This window comes from Microtus pennsylvanicus, chromosome 4 (genome assembly GCF_037038515.1).
Source record: "Microtus pennsylvanicus isolate mMicPen1 chromosome 4, mMicPen1.hap1, whole genome shotgun sequence".
Lineage (NCBI taxonomy): Eukaryota > Metazoa > Chordata > Mammalia > Rodentia > Cricetidae > Microtus > Microtus pennsylvanicus.
Genome location: NC_134582.1, coordinates 23,804,548 through 23,824,793, shown reverse-complemented (window position 1 = coordinate 23,824,793; position 20,246 = coordinate 23,804,548). Strand labels below are relative to the sequence as shown.

General features: G+C 43.8%; 1 protein-coding gene across 1 annotated transcript; it reads right to left on the bottom strand.

The window, feature by feature from the left end:
- Positions 1 to 280: 280 nt before the first annotated feature.
- Positions 281 to 17,906, bottom strand: Grpel2 (GrpE like 2, mitochondrial). Its single transcript, XM_075968515.1, has 4 exons — positions 17,737 to 17,906; positions 9,839 to 9,992; positions 8,401 to 8,482; positions 281 to 5,694 (listed from the first exon to the last, which is right to left on the bottom strand). Exons 1-4 carry the CDS (start codon positions 17,808 to 17,810, stop codon positions 5,330 to 5,332), a joined length of 675 nt encoding a protein of 224 aa, XP_075824630.1. The 5' UTR covers positions 17,811 to 17,906; the 3' UTR covers positions 281 to 5,329.
- Positions 17,907 to 20,246: the final 2,340 nt, after the last annotated feature.

Here is a 20,246-nt window from a genome sequence, read left to right as displayed (position 1 = left end):
GTCTATGGAAGACTAATCAGTGTGTGCAAAGACTAGCAACTGAGGCTTCCTCCTCCTCCTGGATGTTTACAGCTGGGATTGTTGGTCTCCAGAGGCTTCCTTTGAGACTAGCTAATGTCTTCCCCTGTGCTCTACCTAATGAACACCTAGCAGTAGAGGCATTAGAAACCCCCACCTGATCCTGGCTTCACTATGCGTGTGACTGTATGTCTGTCTGCTCTTTATTCCCTTACCAACCCTAGCCAGGGTTCCAGGACCCAAGCCACATAGGTCACAGCAAGTTAGCTCAAAATTTATTTTTAATACCATCACTTAGCCAGTCTTCCCGTTCCCCTAGACTTTAGGCGATCATAAAAATGCAAGAAAACCGTGATAATTTAAGTAACAAAACAGGAGAATTTACTGGAGTTTCACGTAATCCTTAGTGTCATGAATTATAACCATTTTGTAAACATGGAATGACTGGTGGCAGAAGTCACAGGTACCAGAACTGCCCTCAAAAATCTATGCTACCAAGTCTGAGTTCTACTACACTGTTGTGGCTTCCATGTCCCTTCTTTGAGCTTCTTTTATTATAGCTTCCTCTCATTGTGAATTCATTATTTAAGTCTGCAAAACAGAATAAAGAACCTAACGTTGATCTACTTGCAAAAATGTGTGGAGAGATCAGAACACTCTAGATAACAGAACTCCTAAAACAACAGTCTGTTCTAGTTCACTTGCAAGGACAAGTAACTCTAAAATATACATGGCCCATTTTCTCACTGTTTCCATTTGTCAATCTTGTAGGAACGAAGGCAAATTCATATTGTGGAATTTCACTGTTCCTTAAACAGGCAATTAGTAAAATGGTAAAATGCCTTGCCAAGAGAATCTTTTGACTGCAGAGTCCTGGAAATAGAACCTGGGTTCTCTGGAAGAGCAGTCGGAATGCCCTTAATCACCGAGTCATGTCTCAGTCTACAATAAATAATACTTTTAAAGTATACCTACACATGGTGTACAAACCATTTCTAACTCCAGTTCCAGGGGATCTCACACACTCTTCTGGCCTCCACAAGCACATGGTGCAGAGATACATGGAGACAAAACACATAAAATATGGTCATATATTTTTTTTTAAAAAAAACTTGGGGGCTGGAGAGATGGCTCAGCGGTGAAGAGCACTGGCTGCTCTTCCAGAGGACCTGGATTCAATTCTTAGCACCCACATGGCAGCTCACAACTGTCTTAAACTTGAGCTCCAGGAGTTCCAACACCTTTACACAGATACACATGCAGGCAAAATACTACTGTGTAAAAGATAAAAAAAGAAACAATTTAAAAAAGTACATTTACTGCTCCCAGTACACTTTACACCATCTCCAAGTCTTGTCTTTGTGCAGGTGTTTAGATGTGACGGAGGTCAAAGGAGGAAGACTTCATACTCGAGGGCTAACTCACCACCTGAAAATATGACTGGAGTCCGAGATTAGAATATGCTGCTCCAAAATAGTCTTTGCTATATATTGTGCTGGTTGTTATTTTGGGAAACTGCAGTCACGGGAGTAGCTGAGACTGACTTTCCTTTTTTAATGCAGTAGTTGAAAGAAAATGCACATTGGCAGTTTTATGTATCAAAGGGCTTCTCCAGACGTCTGAGACCACCCACTCTCATCATAATTTTGTCTTCCAGGCCTCTTCTGTAGGTCAGGATGTGATCAAAGCACCAGTTTTCTGAGGCCGACTCTCAGATTTTGCACGACTCTTGTTCACATAGACAACGGAGTTTGCTTTCCTCTCATTCACCCAGTTTGTGCCAGTTTAATTGGCAGTTCAAAGAATCTAGGAGGGCTGTCTCGAGTCTGTCCTAAAACCGACTGGATTTTTGAGCTTCGGAAGCAGCAGGAAGGGTAACGCTATGTTACAGAATTGAAAGGCCTTCCCAATAGATGAGTAAAAGAGAAACTTGCAAGCCAGTAGGCGACTGCCCCTGGCTAATGCACCAAAGGGAGCCAGCCCTGAACAGAAATCCCTGGAGCCTATAGTTTCCTGGCTCCAGAGGTATACTTCGAGTCATTCACCACATTTCACAGAGCCAGGAATGACAAGGTTTGACTGTTTGGACAAATGGGGAAATTTACAATGTAAAATATTGTCAAGGCTATCTCAAGATAGGTCAGCACTGCTTCTCCCAGGCAGTCGTTAACCAAGGCTATCCCCACCTGCCTGGCAGGGTTATGTTAAGAGAACCTTAGTGCTCCTTTGGCTAACTTAGTAAAAGTAAAATCTTTTATACAGCATCAGTTAAGATGTAAAAAATACACAGGTTCACAAAATTTACAAGGTTAATATATAAATGAGGAGACAGATGTTCAAACAAATATGGCTTAAAGATGGATTTAATAACAGGAAACAAAGCTTGTCAGGGCTGGGAGCAGAGCTCAGTTGCAAAGTGCTTACCTAGTATTCTGGAGACCTTGCCTTCAATCCCCAGTGCTAAAAACACAAATTAGTTTGTTGATGTGAGAAGTAGTAATTTGTCAGTCTCAACCACAAAGGAAAAAAGGCATACCTCAGCATTATTAGATGAGAAATTCATGGGAGTCCAGCATTTTGTCCATTACCTCCCCATACAATCTAATATAAGATCCCAGGGCAAATCTGACAAAGGGCAGGAGTAAGGGTTGGTGGAAGCAGCCATTTGTAGGTAATTACTCAGACAATTGTGTTTGGGTCTTTGGCCGCTGGTATTGTGACGGGTATTTCATACCCAAGGGCCTGAAAATAACTGCTTATGAGGGAAGAGGATCTGCAGAACCCATACTCACCTGACACACACAAGTCTCTCTGCTGCTGTCTCGACCTGCTACCATCTGCCATGGAAACAGATACTGCTACACTGGCCCCAGCATGTACAAAGCTGGCTGCAGAGGCGGGGATGCGTCCAAGTCTCTCTTGCTTCTATGGTGTTTTATCCACCAAACTGGGGATGTGATGGTGGACATGGGCCAGTAGGACTCCTATATGGGCATTTAGGCCCAGACCAAAAGCATCCTGATGCTGAGGTATTCATGGAGAGGGGTACTTTCACCAATTTGGATAACAGAGATGATACTACACCTTATACAATGAACCACGTGTGGCCCTGGAAGAGCACTTGCTGCTTACCAAGGCGCCCTTAACCCCACACCAGTTATGAAAAGACCCAGATCATGCTCAAGATCATCAACACTCCAAGGCTGTGCTGTCTGTACAACTCTGTTGGCATCACCTGCCTCATGATGGACTCCAGAGATGGACGCGCACACACACACAGTGCTCATCTACAGGAACTACTCTTTATGATGGACTCTGTGGGAACTGCAGCCCCGAGTTGTTATCCCTGCCCCCACTTGAGGTGCTTATCTACAAGGAAAACATAATAAATTCCCTCTGCTCCTGGAGCGGGGAAGGAAGGAATTTTGAGTGCATGGTGACCGTTCCTTGATCCCTGACAGGGTCAGGTTACAGTCCCTTCGCAGCCCCCTCATTTGGTTCCATGGTATAAAACCACCCCCAGCAAGAGAATAAAGGGAGAGGCTGTTCCACCTCAACCTCATGCTCTGTATATTCATTCAACCTGGACACCCTCCACCGAGACTCTTGGTTCCAGCCCGCGCTGGCACGGCAGGACTCCACACAAACGTACCCCCACACCCCTAACAGGGCCCATCTACAGGACCTACTCATGAAGTTCCAGAATAAACATGGCTACAACCTCGTCATAGCCAAGCAGGAAACTGATCTAATATCAAGAAACTGTGCCATTTTGCCCTGGACTTCCAGTAAGGCATGCCTGCTGCTGCATCCTTTGTCCTGGAGAAGAGTTATGTCCGACAGCCAGGTCATCACTATGAGCAAGGACCAATTCTGCTGCCCCCAGGCGCTCTTCTAGCCTTCCTTTCTGGGTGTGGACTATTTGGGTGTCCATCAAGTGCGGTGTCAATATCAGCAAAGACGTCTATGCCACCGCAGTGCTGCCTGTAGGTACCACCATGTACCTAGGCATCGATTACACCAGGATACAGATCACTGCTCTGGCTCCTAGTACAGTGAAGATCAACACCATTCTCCCCAAGTCCAAGGACTCCATGTGGATAGGCAGTTCCACTACGGCCTCCTGGTTCAGCAAGGAGGACTACAACGGTCCTTCCTTCATACACAGCAAATGATTCTAGGTGGACAATGACGGAGCTGTGTTTACACCTTTTCTTGACAAAATGTTCATGGAAAAAAAAACCCCGAGACAACTTTGTTCTTTTTCTCAATTATAAATATATATATTGGTGCTTTTGATTCAGGATTTAAAAACTGGAATGGTGAAGGTGACAGCAGCTGATCTGGGATACGCATCCCCAAAGTTTTGCAATGTGGTTGAAGACTTTGCATTTTGTTGTTGCTACAGGAAGTCCCTTGTCCTCCCCAAAGAAGCACCCCGTCCTAATCTAGAAAGGAGGATGCCCAGGTCATCCGAGAGCATGTAAGTGAGATGAGACAGCAGCATTACTTTTGTGTATTGCAAAAAAATTATCCACCCTAATACTTTGTTTTTAATTTTGAACAGTCAGCTACTATGCTTGGCCCCCCATGCTGGACTCTCCAACTCGAGATTTATGGAGGCTTTTGGTCTCCCTGGGAGTGGGTTGTGTTGTCAAGAGCTTACCTGTTCTTAGACTTGAGATCAGTTTAGTAAAAGAGCACATCTCATAAACAAAAAAAAGGAAGACTGGCCCGACAGACCCTTTAGCCCTTCCAAAAGGGACAAGAAAGGAGCAGCTACGGAATAACGTGTGACCCCTAGCAGGGATTACAAGTAAAAAAGATGACTAAATAAAAAATGAAATAAAAAAGCCTTGAAAAATCTCTCTATATGTCAACCCAAATGATCTAAATTTATACAAGGGTAAAGCTTTGTCAGTCTAAGTACCTAAATGTCACACCAATCCCTACCATCTCCCTTTCCCATAAAGTATAAGACACACGATGCTGCACTAATTCCAGAAATTAGTTGAAAACACAATTAAGGGATTTTGGATTCAGTCATCAGAGTACCAACTTAAATGATTTTTGTAAACATTTTGAAAAAGGCCATAGGACACTCGTCACATTGTTCAAATGCCCAGTGGCAGGACTTCTGATGAGACCAAACAGGCCACATAAACCAATAAGATACTGTAGAGATAAAGCCAATATGACTAAATCCAAAGTGGAGCACACGAAGGACCTCATGTATAATACAAACCAGCTTAATAAATAAAGGAGAGACAGGTGCCAGAACCTGCGAGAGTTTCAGTTCCTGGGGGCTTGTTCACAGCCTTCTCTGAGACTCCACTGCCACTTCTACTCGGGCAAGTCTAATGGTGCGGCCATGAAGCTTGTAGCCATCTTGCCGTACTAATGCCACAGTGCCAGGCTGTACCCCTACAGCTGCGGGCATGTGACAGATGAGTTCATGCTCATGAGGGTCATATTTGTCACCAATCGGTGTCATTTTCTCTAGGCCATGCTTGGCAAACACGCTCTTCAGCTTTGCTTCTAAAAGGGACAGTCCTTGAAAGACTTTTTCCAGAGTAAGCTTGTGGTCCTCAGGTTTGGTTCCTTCTGAAAAGCACTCGGCAGTCTTCTCCAAAATGTCTGCCACCTCCACCAAGTCCTTACAGAAGCTCTGGATTCCTGCAGAAAACAGAACCAAGTCTGAGAACAACGCTGTCCTTAGGGGTAGAACCTGGAGTAGGCAAAGAGGTAGCTCACTTTATACTTAGTATTTCTGAGAGTGGGAAGGTTGCTATGCACGACTTGGGGATCAGCTCAACCATTCAACCTCAACTGACAAGTCAGAGTCAGTTTTTGCAAACTGTGTCTGTCTGTCTGTCTACTGGGAAACCAGGAAAAGATACAATTTGGGCTAAATACACCTATATAAAATAGACTAAAAACAGGCTTATCTTAGTTGTGCAAAGGCCACTCTCAAGAGATAAGATAGGAATATTTCATTGGGAGGGTGGGGGTGGAGAACACAAAATAAGAAAAGCCAACACTATGCTAAGGATGGCGAGAGCCACTTGTTAGTGGCTGCCTAGATAGGAAGGTAAGGCACACTTACAGATGAGGTGAGTATCCTTTCTAAGGCCTGTTAGGGAGACCTGGGAAAGGTCCACAGAAACCTTTTAGAGCAAGTGAACTGTTTCAAGCTGAAAGTAAAGCCAGTGTTTCCACTCTGATAGGGATAAGGAATGGTCACCACTGGACATCCATGGCATAATGCCCAGCAGGGGCTGGTAAAGAGTAGACTTCTCTATTGACATGTTTATAGCTACGCCAAGGTGGGCAGCCACCTAGACTAGTCACAGGTAAGCAATAAAAATACCGACAGGTAGACCTGAGAAAACGGACCAGATGTGGCAGACCAAAGGAGAGGAAGGAATTCTACTTTTAACTTCCCAGACTCTACTAGTAGAGTTTCTTGAGGAAAGCAGTGGCACATCAGCCCAACAGCAGTATACTAGCAACATGCCCACTGACTTACAGGCATGCAGATGGGCTCACAAGGAAAAGAAAAAAGTGCCAGTGTCAAGCAAGGAAACAAGCCCTGACTGAGAGCAGATGCTGGGTTTTTGTGTTGGGGATTAAGCCCAAGCCCATGGTTCTGCCACTGAGCCACATTCTCAGCCATCCAGTAGAAGTTTTAAAGCAGCAAGCTTCTGTGCTGATCTGCATACTAAATGAGTATTTAGGGGGGACTTTGCTTCTAAATGAGTGAAGTAGTGGGGATTTGGCTAAACAGAAGCTCAAGTTCAGTTTCTGACTGCATTCTCATTATTGTATTATAATTATTTTGTGTGTGATGTATGCACGTTTGCCTCTACATGCACCCAGGTTATAGGTCAACGATGGATATTTTGCTCTAGTTTTTTTTTTTTTTTAGATGAAGACTCTTATTGGACACAAAACTAGACATTTCAGCCAAACTGAGGAGAGTTCAGTGAGTTGCCTGTCTCCTCCCCACCCCAGCACTGAAATTAGTCACACACCTGACCTTTTTTCCACATGAATTTTGGGTATCCCAACTCAGAACTTCATGCTTGCAAAATAATTACTTTATTCACTGAACCATCTCCCAAGTCCCAATTTAACTACTGAGTTAAAACTATGCTTGCAAGGAGGTCAGATAGTTGTTATGATATGTCAGTTAAAAAACATACTTTCCACCAGGTGTGGTAGCTCATGCCTTTAATTCTAGCACTTGGGAGGCAGAGGCAGGAATTTCTGTGAGTTAGAGGCCAGCCTGATCTATACAGAGTTCCAGGTTAGCGAGGGCTACATAGAGAGACCTTGACACAAAAGACATAAACCAAAATCAAAACCAAATTATACTTTCCTTCTCCCTCCACGCTCATCTCAACCCCTTCAGTTTCCTAAGTATCTCTGGCAGCCAGGAGGAAACTCCATAGGCAAACGACTTCTAACTAGTGTCCTTGGTTAGATACATTGTTTTAAGTCAATAAACTGGCCCTTAGTTAACATGAATTCATTCCTAGATGTCTAACTAGTGCTAACTCAATGCTTGACTTCAGTGTCCATCCACATTACTCATCAAGCAGGTCGAACATCAGAAGTTCCCCATTGCTAAAACTGTTCTACTTGGAACAAGACATTTCCACAGCTCAGCAGCCAACAACTTTCTTCTGTAAAAGGCCACACAGCAAGCAATTTAAGGTTTGTGGGACAAGAGGCAAAAGTCAAAAATTTTATGTTTTGTAAGTAAAGAGAAAATAAGTTCATATGAACTTTAAAAAAAACCATGGAATTCAAAACTACTAACTGGCAGCTGGCTATGATCTGTGGAGCTTTGTTATAGACTTGGATACACATGTACACAAGTGCACAAGTGCTCGAACACACACACACTTTCAAGTTTGACCTTCTTTCAGGCTGCTCTATAAAGAACCGACTTGCAAAGCACCGACAGCAATAAAGGATTCTTGCCCACAGTAGTATAAACTTTCCCTGTGCATACACACCAATGCTGCTTACATCACGCAAACTTGAGCATTCCTGGTTATGCACTGCTCTTTGGATTTTCCTCTTGAATGTCACAATAATTCACTGTTTCATCAATGACTAAAAAATATTATTTGTTATACACTAGAATGTTGGAACTGTAGCAACTGTACATCCTTAGAAAAATAAAGGCCAGCATTATTATACAATGGTTAACATGACACCATTTCCATGTGCAGCAGAGAAAGCCTGTGGGGAGAGTGGAAGGTATGGGATGTATCAGTTAGGGGTCTCAGATGCATTTCTACTACAATTAGTTTACAAAAGTGCTTACAAAGGTACAAGCCCTTCAAATAAATTTACTGTATCATCCCTCACCAAATATCTTGGCGTCTTCTACACATCTCTGGGTTCGTCTCCTTATGTTCTCACAATCAGCGACAGCTCTCTGGTATCTCAGCTAAATAACAAAAGCAAAATCAAAGGTGAGAAGTCAGTGGTAAAGAATGCTTTTACTTTATAAATCTTGCCCTTGTAATAGAGGCAGGAACACAGCTCAGTGATAGAGTACATTCTCAGCATGCACAAGGCCCTGGGTTTAGTCTTCAGTAGTCGCTGTTTAAAAACAAACTAGTAGCCAGGCGGTGGTGGCGCACGTTTTTAATCCCAGCACTTGGGAGGCAGAGGCAGGTGGATCTCTGTGAGTTTGAGACCAGCCTGGTCTACAAGAGCTAGTTCCAGGACAGGAACCAAAACCACGAGAAACCCTGTCTCGAAAAACCAAAAACCGAAAAAAAAAAACAAACCCAAAATAAATAAGTAAATAAAAACAAACTAGTCTGAGTCTGAGACCGGCTGCTCTCCAAATTTCCAAAACAGTAATCTATTTACTCTTCAGTAGCTTGTAAGTAGTTACAACTAGCTTGAACACATTACTTTTCAAGTTCATTATCCAGAGCAAACAATTTCACATTTAGGCAACACTGCCAACCTTTCTTTCATGGACCCGAACTCTCACATGACAAAGAATAACTTTTAAAAACTTATCACTGCAACTGGAAAGATGACTCAGATGTTAAAAGCATTGACTGCTCTTCTAGAGGTCCTGAGTTAAATCCCAGCAACCACATGGTGGCTCACAACCATATGTAATGTGAGATCTGATGCCTTCTGGTGTGTAAGCAAACAGGCAGACAGAATATAATATATACATAACATAAATCTTAAAAACAAAACAAAACCAACCAACCAAACAAAAAAAACCAATAACCAAAACCTATCACCTATTTCAAGGCAGTTAACTCATCCTGTTTGTTCCTCTTTTCTCTTTAGTTCCTGGGTTCTTTAATTGCTCTCATAAGACTGCTTCCCAGCACCCTGCAGTCCTGAGGGACTTTACTCCGCCTTGTAATTATTCTGCTTTAGCTATCTCTTCTCGCAGTGCTCAGTCACAACTACGTTTAGTAGGTCAGATGTTCTTTGCTTACCAGAGTACAAAGACCTTACACACCCAGCAAATATTTATTCTCTATCACCTGACAGGCACCACACCACCTTCAACTGCCAAAACCATCAGTTATCTAAGGGCTGGGAAACAAGAGGGAAGCAAAACAAGGCACCACCCTTAGCAAGTGGCTTTTAAAAACCAGATTTTTTTTTTTTTAAAAAATTGGCCCAGCAAGAGAGTAATGGAAGAGGGGTAAAAATCATTTTAAAGGAAAGTTCATTTAAAAAAACAAAAAACACAAAAAATTTTGCTTGAACACTTAAATCAGAAAAGAGAGAGCAAATAAATAATATAAAATCTATTACTCACTGTTAAATCCTGGACTTCTTTTTCCAGTTTAACAGCTTTTAGCCTTAAAGCTTGCTCAGCAAGGGAGGGACCGAGTACGTCAGGAGGGTCCTCAGAACTGCAGTCTTCCCCAGCAGTTCTTTGGGTGGCAGTGCTGAATGGGTGTAGCCATCCCCTAAGAGGGTGGGGTAGGGCAGTGGCACACAATGAAAAAATGCCATCATACAAAGGCAAACCACAACAGTTAGAGCCCTCAAAGCACCCCATGCTGACTCTTCATAGTCTTCAGTCTTGGTGACAGATGCTACGAAGTCCTAAGTTTTTTCTGCTTCATCTGCCTCACGTTTTTGACTAGATTTTAAAGTGCTCTTAAAAGTAGCATTAAAGTGAGAAAAACAGCTCAGCAGTTAAGAGCACTGATTGCTCTTCCAGAAGACCTGGATTCAACTCCAAGCATCTAAGTAGTGGCAACTCACAACCACCCGTAACTCCAGTTCTCCGGGATCTAATGCCTTCTGTGGGCAGCAGGTGCGCAGTTGGAGCAGACATAATGCAGGCCAAACTCCCATACATTTAAAGTTTTAACGATATGCAGTTGTCATGCCACACAATTTACCATTTAGAGCGTACAATTCAACATTTTTACCATGTCCAGAGTCTGTGCGTGAAATCACAATTTCACAACATCTTTGTCACATAAAAGGGCTTATATTTCACACATCATTTACCACTGCCTCCTACACTGTTTGCCCCAGGTAAACCTGATGATACTTTGTTTTCTATAGACAAGTCTTTTATGGATGCTTAATGTCTACAGAATCGTAATAGATGATCACTTAGAATGTGTTTCAGGTTCATTCATGTAATTGTGATAAGAGAAAAACACCAACAAGTTTTTTTAATTAAAAGGAATAGGAATAGAATAAATTTACTGACAAATAGGAAATATTAGGTAACAAAGAATAAGAAAAGAACATAAGGAACTCTCCTCTGAAACACAGGAGCTAAAACTAAACTGCTGGTTTCTCCGCCCCAGCCCCAAAAGGGTCACATCTGCTTTTTTCCCCTGAGAAGAGAGCATCACCAACATCTGATTAGACAGATGTTAGCTAAAGATAAAAATGTCTTAACTAGAAACTTGCAAATCTCAGCTTCTGTAAAACCTGCTTAGTTCTGGGAGATCTCCTTTAACACAGGGATAAAAAGACCCAAGATGGTCTGAAGATTATGATAATGTCTAACCCTACATAAAACATAAACTATTTCGATCAGGGCTTTAATAGCTAGAGTCTACAGCTGTATACTAAAAAAGTTTTTCTCATTGGGGACGGGTGAGGCACCCCCCCCAACTGCATTTACCAGTAACTGGTTACTTTCTATTGCTAATAGCTCATTGTGTAGATAGATATGCTACACCTTTTTACCCATTTGGATTTCTTTTCTATTAGAATGATAACACTGCTTCTACACAACAAATGCTATTATAATCTGTCATGTCCAGCCTAACTGTAGGAATGGACCTCATTGGGGCAGTGAGGGAATGAAGAAGATAGACAGAAAGGTGGGGTCACGTGGTCTAGGCTCACTACTGGAAAAAACCACAGCACCCTGGAAGCTCAGCATTTTATCAGTAGAGTTGTTCAAACTTTAGGGAGGTGGGGTTATTACATACAGATCCATGGGGGGGGGCTTCTGGTGTACAGTTAGATCAAGTGGACAGGTTTAGTTAATATTAGTAGGTGTAGTCTCTGTAGAGGAACAGTCTTTAAATTGTAAACATCCAGAGGGGAGAAGCTACACAGACATTTTCTGCACACACTGGTAATACTCACACTCAACCCCTAGAGGGAGGCTTTGCCACTTCTCCATGGGCCTGAGGCTCTGGGGTCTTAGACATGGCCTGTTCGTGTCATCACACACATTCACACAGGACTTTTACCCACTCAGGTTTCCTACATCTCCCCTTTCCTATTTCTCAGATGTGCAGGATGAATCTTCACTATTAGTCCAGTGGCAGTTCACCACAGTGTCCGACACCAGACACAGAAGGCATTAAAGGTGCCTTTTTTCCTGTTTCACCTTTCGGCCTCTTCCATCGCTGTGTTACCACTCTGCCACTCTGGGCCGTCTTCTTGCCCTCAGGTGCTGCAAAGCCACTCTTTGTGGGATCTAGTCTCTTCACACCTGGAGCCAGGCTCTTTACAGGCCTCGAAGGTACCCAAAGTAGTTATTCTGCACTGTCAGGAAAAACACAAGCATACCTTCACCCCCACATTAGCATAGGCCAAACCATTTTCCTGTCATGACATCTTTCCATATAGCACCTTAGGTTTTATTTCTCTGTCCTTTGGTGGCCAGTGTCAACTCTACAGTGAGGTAACCTACTTAAAATATTTTAATGTGAACAAGGCCTTGTTTAGACAATCGGTAGGGGCAGAGCTCCCCTTTTAGTGTTTGTTATTTGAGACATCTGTGGGATCTTTCTACAATAGCTGTCCCTGGGGGTTGTAAGGAACACTTGTGTTGTGAGCCATTTTATGTTGGGCACAAATGCTTTTAAAGCAGAAGACATGTAGGTAGAACATTTTCCATTTAAAGATGTTGTAGATAGACCCAAATGGCAAATGCAGCGATGCACTGAGCAGTATGGTATGTTCTGCAGCCTCCCTTGTGAACAGAGGCATAAACTGAGAATAGGTATCAGCATTAAACACGCACACACTGTGCTTCCCAAAGGAAGAGACATGAGTAACATCCATCTGCCAGAGAGCACTGGGATGTAACCCCTGGGGTTAACACTTCACGTGTGACGGGACGAAAAGGATTGGTTGTACTGCTTAACTACCTGCCTAGCCTGTTCTTCCTGGGAGGAAACAAGTTCACTGCACAAAGCATTTTGGTGGTACAGAGCATGACTATTATGGAACATTCCTTTATACTCCGTGAATATATGTCATTGTGATTGGTTTAATAAAGATAGCTAGATAGGATAAGGTTAGGCGAGGAATCAAAAAAAGAGGACTCTAGCAAGAAGGGCGGAATCTGAGAATCTCGAGGAGACGTGTAGAGAATGAACTTGCCCTACTGAGAAAAGGTATTTTCTATGTGGCAGAGCATAGATAAGAAATATGGGCCAGGCGGTGGTGGCACACGCTTTTAATCCCATCATTCAGGAGGCAGAGTCAGGTGGAAATCTGTGAGTTCGAGACCAGCCTGGTCCACAGAGCTAGTTCTAGGACAGGCTCCAAAGCTACAGAGAAACCCTGTCTTGAAAAACAAAAACAAAAAAAGGTTTATTTAAAATGTAAGAGTTAGCTAGTAATAACCTTGAGCTACTGGCAGAGTTGTTTTTTTTTTTTTGAGAGGATTTCTCTGTAGCTTTGGAGTCTGTGTAGACCAGGTTGGACTTGAACTCACAGAGATCTGTCTGTCTCTGCCTCCCAAGTGCTGGGATTAAAGGTGTGCGCCACCACTGCTTGACTTGGCTGAACATTTATATGGTAAGTCTCTGTGTGGTTATTTGGAAGTGGGCTGGCAAGATGAAAAACTACCTGCAGACCATAATGAGCTTGTAGTAAGTCGAACTACACAGCAGCAGAGAAGCAGAGCAGGGATCCTGAGACTCAAGCATTACCTTCAGCCAATGGCTGAGGGCGACCTCAGTGCGATTAAATACGACTAATATAGCAAAAACTCTGGTATAACTCTTGATCTAGGCTCGGACCAGTGTAGCCAAGGCTTGTGTTATTCTGACCACATAGGAGCTGTTCTTTTAAGTTTAAATGAAAACATGGTGTAGCAGTAGGTGATGGCAGTCCTGGCTGTAGGGACCTATTGCCTGCTTGCATGACTTTATGGCTCTTAAACCGTGTAACAACCTCCATTTACACTATTTCTTTTTTGTAACGAAGATGGGGTGTTTCAAGGGCTATTGGGCCACTCTGTGTGTTTGGCCTGTAATTATTTCTCTACCAAAGCAGTGGTTGCAGTCAATACCCAACCTGACATTGCCAAATGGCCACTAATCAACATACCAGTTTCTCTGATGCCAAATAATCCAGGAGAGAAATTTCCATGGGGGGAGGCGTGTGCCTTGCAGTATCAACTTAGGCTGCTAGTGAAAAGAATCTGCCGAGGGACGCCTGTCTTCTAAATATACACTGATGGGACTGCAACTTTTTACCTTGCTTCCAGGATTTCTCAAAACCTCTAAATACTGAGATATAATTGCTTATCTTTAGAGTCTACTTGTCCCATATTATACTTGACACTTAGAATTGCCTGCCCTCTCTCCCTTTGTTCCTTTATTTTTCTCTTCATCTCTTTCCTCCTTTTTACTGGCACAAATACACTTCTCTTGGAAGTGTTCCCTCCTTTGGCCAAAGAGTTTCCCTTAGCCACTATCCATGTCCCTGGTTGGGCACCACTTGCTGCATCCAGCAGAGCTCCAGGGATAGTTGACTGGGGTGGTGAGAATGTGAAGAAAAGACAGAAAGCTGGGATCAGGTAGTCAGGGATCTTGTCTGGAGAAACCCCAGCACCCTGGAAGCTTTGATTATATATAGTTTGTAATATAGATCGAACAGAGAGGCAGAGTTATTGCATAAAGTTGAACAAGGAGACAAGGTTATCACACACAGACAAACAAGGGGGCAGGGCTTATGGTGTACAAGGGAATTAAGTTCATCTCAGTAGGAGTAATCTCTGTAGGGGCGCAGTCTTCAGGCTGTAAACATCCAGGGAGGGAGAATACTACAGCGATCTTTCTGCACACACTATTAACACCTGCACTCTGTCCCCCACGGAAGGCTGTGTCATGCCTCCACGGGTCGGAGGGAGTTTTGACATGGCTTGTATATGTCGACACATGCATTCACTCAGGACTTCACTCACTGAGGACTTTCTCCACTCCTCACAATAAACCCTACTTTACTGAAGAAAAACCCTAAGAGGAGATGCTTGAGGTTTATTTTATTTTTTTTTTTATTTTTTTTTGGTTTTTCGAGACAGGGTTTCTCTGTGATTTTGGAGCCTGTCCTGGAACTAGCTCTTGTAGACCAGGCTGGTCTCGAACTCACAGAGATCCGCCTGCCTCTGCCTCCCGAGTGCTGGGATTAAAGGCGTGAGCCACCACCGCCCGGCGATGCTTGAGGTTTAATGACATAGTCAAGATCTAAAAAATTAAGCTGGGCAAAGTGGCATGTAACTATCTGCAACTCAGGTACTGGGAGGCTGATATGGGCAGATCATTTGGTAGCATAGTAAAAGTCTGTCTCAAAAGAACAAAAATAGTACTCCCTCCAAAACAAACAAAAGAAAGGCACATGCAGAGCAAGTGTTCCGTTGAGCCAGGATATTTAACACCAGGAAGCCACAAAGTTATACAATTCTGGTCTAACTCTTTATCTTATAGAAGGGGAAAATGAGTAAAAGGAACTCAGGCTTAGAATTCCAAGACTTTATGGCCACACACTGTAAGGGAAGAAAATCTGTGCTATGAAAGAGAAATTATGACTGGTCGTCTCTGGACAGAACAGGTCACTAAAATGGAACCTTATTTTAGTCAACTAGTTTTTGTTCAGCTAGTTATGTAATCTAAAATTTTGCATAGCTAATGAAAATGGTTAAGGTCCCAACAACAGGACATACATTCCTTAATTGACAAAGCATTTGAAATTGTTTTTCAGGAACTGCTTACAGTATCCATTCAAGAGCAGTTTCAAACAGGCATTTTAAGAAGGGACAGTCCTGGCTGGGCAGTGGTGGTGCACGCCTTTAATCCCAGCACTTGGGAGGCAGAGGCAGGCGGATCTCTTGTGAATTCAATGCCAGCCTGGTCTACACAGTGAGTTCCAGGATAGTTAGGACGGACGACACAGAGAAATCCTGTCTTGAAACTTCTTCCCACAAAAGTGTGAACAGTTCCACAAGCCAGTTTGCTTGCCAGTGACATTTTGATATCAGGAGCTCAAAATCCTAAGCAAAAACATAACTTCCCCCTAATAAGCACACGACTTGTGAAGAGGCAAGATGACATCTACACTGGCACACAAGAACCCTAGATTATAGCCGGGCGGTGGTGGCGCACGCCTTTAATCCCAGCACTCGGGAGGCAGAGGCAGGCGGATCTCTGTGAGCTCGAGGCCAGCCTGGTCTACAAGAGCTAGTGCCAGGACAGGCTCCAAAGCTACAGAGAAACCCTGTCTTGAAAAACCAAAAAAAGAAAAGAACCCTAGATTGTTCTCCTTCTTACCACCTAAATGAGAAATAGCCTCTCTCTGCCTATTAGTTTCCCCATCAATTGACAAGGGAAGGAGGTAAACTTTCTGTTTCTGTCCTCCTTGCCAGTTGACCTTGTAAATAAAACTTTTCTGTTATAAAAAACAAACAAAACAAAACCATCCTTGGCTGCTATGGGCAGAGGAAGGTGAGCCCTTGCTCTTGGTATCACTAAAATATTTGATATTTAGTTCAGTGTACACAGAAATGTAGACTTGGACCTTGTTTAGAGCAGCTCTTCAACTGCGGCAGTTCTGACGTCTAGTTTAAGGAAGTTTTCACTATACCTCCTAGACCCAAGTGAAAAGCTTACAAGGTTAATCAATCTGTGGGTTCGAGAGCTCTTTAAAGCAACTAGTTTCTTACTTATACGCACAGACATATCTTGGACAGTGATCACTGAGGTGGCAGAAATGATAACAAAGGCTTAAGGGGATGGGAGGTATAGGAGTCTGCTTTAAGAAAAGAGAACTTTAGGCAGAGCAAAGAGCTGGCTTAGTGTCACAATCAAGGGCATTTCCCAGACTTACAGGCTGGTCCTGAATTTTATTAAGCATTGATATCCAACTAAACCATGTATCCAATTAGGATACACGGTCCTAACTAAATATTTGGTTCAGAAAATATAGTTATCATAGATATGTCTGGGGCAAATTATACACAGCCAAAAAGACCAGCCCTCCTGGAAAACCACATTTATCCCGGATAAACAGAAAGCTGTTCAAAATGACCAGTTTGAAGAGAAGAGGCCAATGCTCAATTACTCCTTCAGAAGAAACTAGTCTTTGATTATTTCCTTACCTCACCCAACAAACTGCCCAAGGTAGGAAAACAAACCACCCCGCCCTAAGCATTGAATTCACGGCCTCACTGCTCTGGTAGGGCGGGTGTATTAGATCAGGTGCATCAAGACCGGAAAAAGAATGACAAATGGTCACGCAAATTTCCTGGATTTCCCCGCAGCTAATTGACAAGTCAGAATTCTCGAACTTATAGACAGCCTCTTAAAAAAATTCTTTCTCAGGAGTATCCCCTGAGAATAATGAACCGTGTTCACTAATACCAAAACACCTGCTCGAGACCGGCGACTGGTTTCTAGGCGGGGTAACTTCCTTAAGATTTGTTTGGAAAACTTAGTTAATTTCCTTAAATTCTAGATTCCTCGGTTATTAAACATGAAATAATAAAAAGCGACTCCCCATAGTTCTGCAGGGCACTGACGGCACGAATTTCACTGGTGGTAGGGGCGTTTGGGGAACGGTCCATGGCTCTCCTTTTACACACAAGTCAAACGATGCTCCCGAGAGAAGAGTGACTGGACCACATGGAGTCTGGCAAAGAACCCCACGACATCCTTGGAAGACGCAGGCGCGCAGGGGCTAGGGACGAGTTACGTTTCCGATTCAGTCCTGCTTGGCTTCTACCTCTCAGGACGTGGCCTCGGATGCACTCATCTTCCCTTACTGGGAAAAGCGCGCCGATGGGCCTCAGCCTCCCTTACAGGAGACGCAGCGTGGACGCCGGGTCACGGGGCCTGCGGCCGGTCCTCGCTGGCGCCGAGTTAGCCTTCACCTTCCCTCCCACAGCTGCCGATCGCCGCGCCCACGCCACGGCCTGCCCGGCCCCGCTGCCCCGCTTACCTGCTCTCTGACACAAGCCCCGAGGCCAGGAGGCGCTGCAGCCGCTGCACCGCCCACAGCGACCGCGCCGCCATGTTCCAGACCAGAACGTCGACACCGCGCACGCGCGCTCGAGCCAAGCGGAGAGACGCGCTCGCCGGAAAGCCACGCCCCTCCTCGGTGTAGGCAGGGACTTCCGGTTTCCTGTGCGCCACACTGCTCTTCCCGGCCGGGAGGACGTTTGTCCCAAGAGCTTGCCAAGTTCACGGTGAGCGAGGCGGCTCTCACCTCATCCTCGAGGAGCGCATATGAGACGACAAGCAATAAATGTAAAATGTGACTAGTGCTTAAACGCGAGGGGCACGCGCTTTGAAAGTAAGATAGACGCGTAGGCCGACGAGTCTCAACAACCCGAGTTCGATCCTGGGACCCACTAGGAGAAAAAAAGAATTCTAAAGTTTGTTTTCTGACTTCACTTCGGGCCCAGTCATGTACGCGCCGAAATAAATACTCGCCCACACAAAACTGAAAAAAAAAAAAGACTAGAATATAGCCTTAAAGAAAGCAAGTGAAGAGGGAGAGTATTGAAAGCAAAAGATGGGAATCCGGGGAGAGGGTATGGTAATGTCAGACTGGAGAATTGGCTTGAACCGGTCTGGTGAGCGATTAAATACTGCAGCCTGGTCGCACCTTACCCAGTCACTCTTATGATTTTTCTTTCGACGACTGTTTTCTGACGTAAGTGTGTGTTAATGATAAATGGTTGAGTTGTTTCCGCTTAGTAAAATCTAAGCGCTTTTCAGGGCAGAGCTATATTTTGTTGTCTGATTTTGGTTGCAGTAGCTCGACAACAGGTATGACTCAGGCCTGTAATCCCAGCTACTGTGGGCTAAGGCCAGAAGATCACAAGATCGTGTTCAGCTGGGACACCTTAGTGAGGCGGTCTCAGTACAAGAGAGCTGGGGATACAGCTCAGTGGTCCAGTGCATACCTACACATGCCAGACCCTTCCTCGGTACTAGAGAAAAAAAAGTCCCTTAGCTGTTAAGAGAAAATTGAAGGGTGTAAAAAGAGGTAGAGAAGAGAAACTGTTGGAATAGCCCAGGCAAGAGAGGACGGAATGTTTTTACTATGGTTGTTGACAGAGGGTCTTATATGAAGCCCTGAGCTCATTCTTCACTGTCTTCAGAGGTGGGTTTGGAGGGCAGGCCATCTCACCCCCTATCACCGTAGACAGTGTAGTTACAGAGAAACCTAACTAGCTGGTGTAAGTCTCTGTGCTTACTTCCTATTTTCTTAGTATTTTATCTTGCTTTTTTTCTGCAATGTAGAATTTGAGTTTTGTGGTGTGTCTTGATCACTGTTTTTTCCCCCTGATCAATAAATACTTGCAAAATGAATTAATGAAGTTGGATGATGTCAGTAATGATGTGGGCAAATTTTATTTTTTTAGATGTGTATGTATGTATATGGGTACACACATGAATACATGTAGTCAGAGGACCATTTGCAGTAGCCTTTGTCTTCCACTGTGTGGGTCCTGGGAATTGAATTCAGGTCATCAGGCTTGGTGGTAACCCCCCTTTTACCTGCTGAGCCATTTTGCCAGCCTAAAATGTAGATATATTTCAGGCCTTTGCTGCGTGTAGCGGTGTACAACTTTAATCCCAGTACTTGGAAGGCAGCAGCAGGCAAATCTCTTGTCAGTTTGAGGCCTGCCAGACCTATACATCAAATAGAATAGGCCAGTCAGAGATACATGAGAAACCCTCACCATCCCCAGACAGGGTTTCTCTGTGTAGCCCTTGCTGTCCTGGAACTAGCTCTATAGACCAGGCTGACCTCAAACTCAGAGATCCACCTGAGTTCTGGGATTAATGTGACCCTTCTTTTAAAAAAAAAAAGAATAGCGGTTCTGGATGAAGAGGTGTCTTGAGTGTGAAGATGAACTTATGATTGTGGTTTCAAGCTTAATTACTGAGTCGACCTTAAGGTCAAAATGATAAAAAGTTTTTAGAAGGAATGGGACATGTTCCTTCAGCACTATGAATCCTCACCAAAATATAGATTACTTCTGCTCTAGCAACTTGGGTCAGACTTTGTCCTCTGCCAGTTCATGGGTTCCATGAGGACAGAGACAATTTTTTGTATCTTTGATCTCAGATGTCACAGCCAACAACATCGTTGTCTTCATGTGGTGCTCTATGAGAATGCAGTTTAGGTGGGGAGGTTATGAACCCTTCAGATAAGAAACTTGAGACTCTGAACAGTAAGTTTCTCTCCAGTGAGGATGAGGGACATGAAGAATCTAACACTTCAGTGTTGGGAAGGCTGGGACGTTAAGTTCCTCTCAGAACTGTGGTCTGAGAAGGCATTTTAACAACCAAGTACAAGAGCGGGTGTCTGCTTTAGCGGTTTGCTCACAGTTCTTTTAGCTACGCAACTCAGACCACAGGTACACAGATGGAGACACGTATGTATCCACTGACTCATGTACATACGTTTATGTACATACGTGCATTTTTAAGACA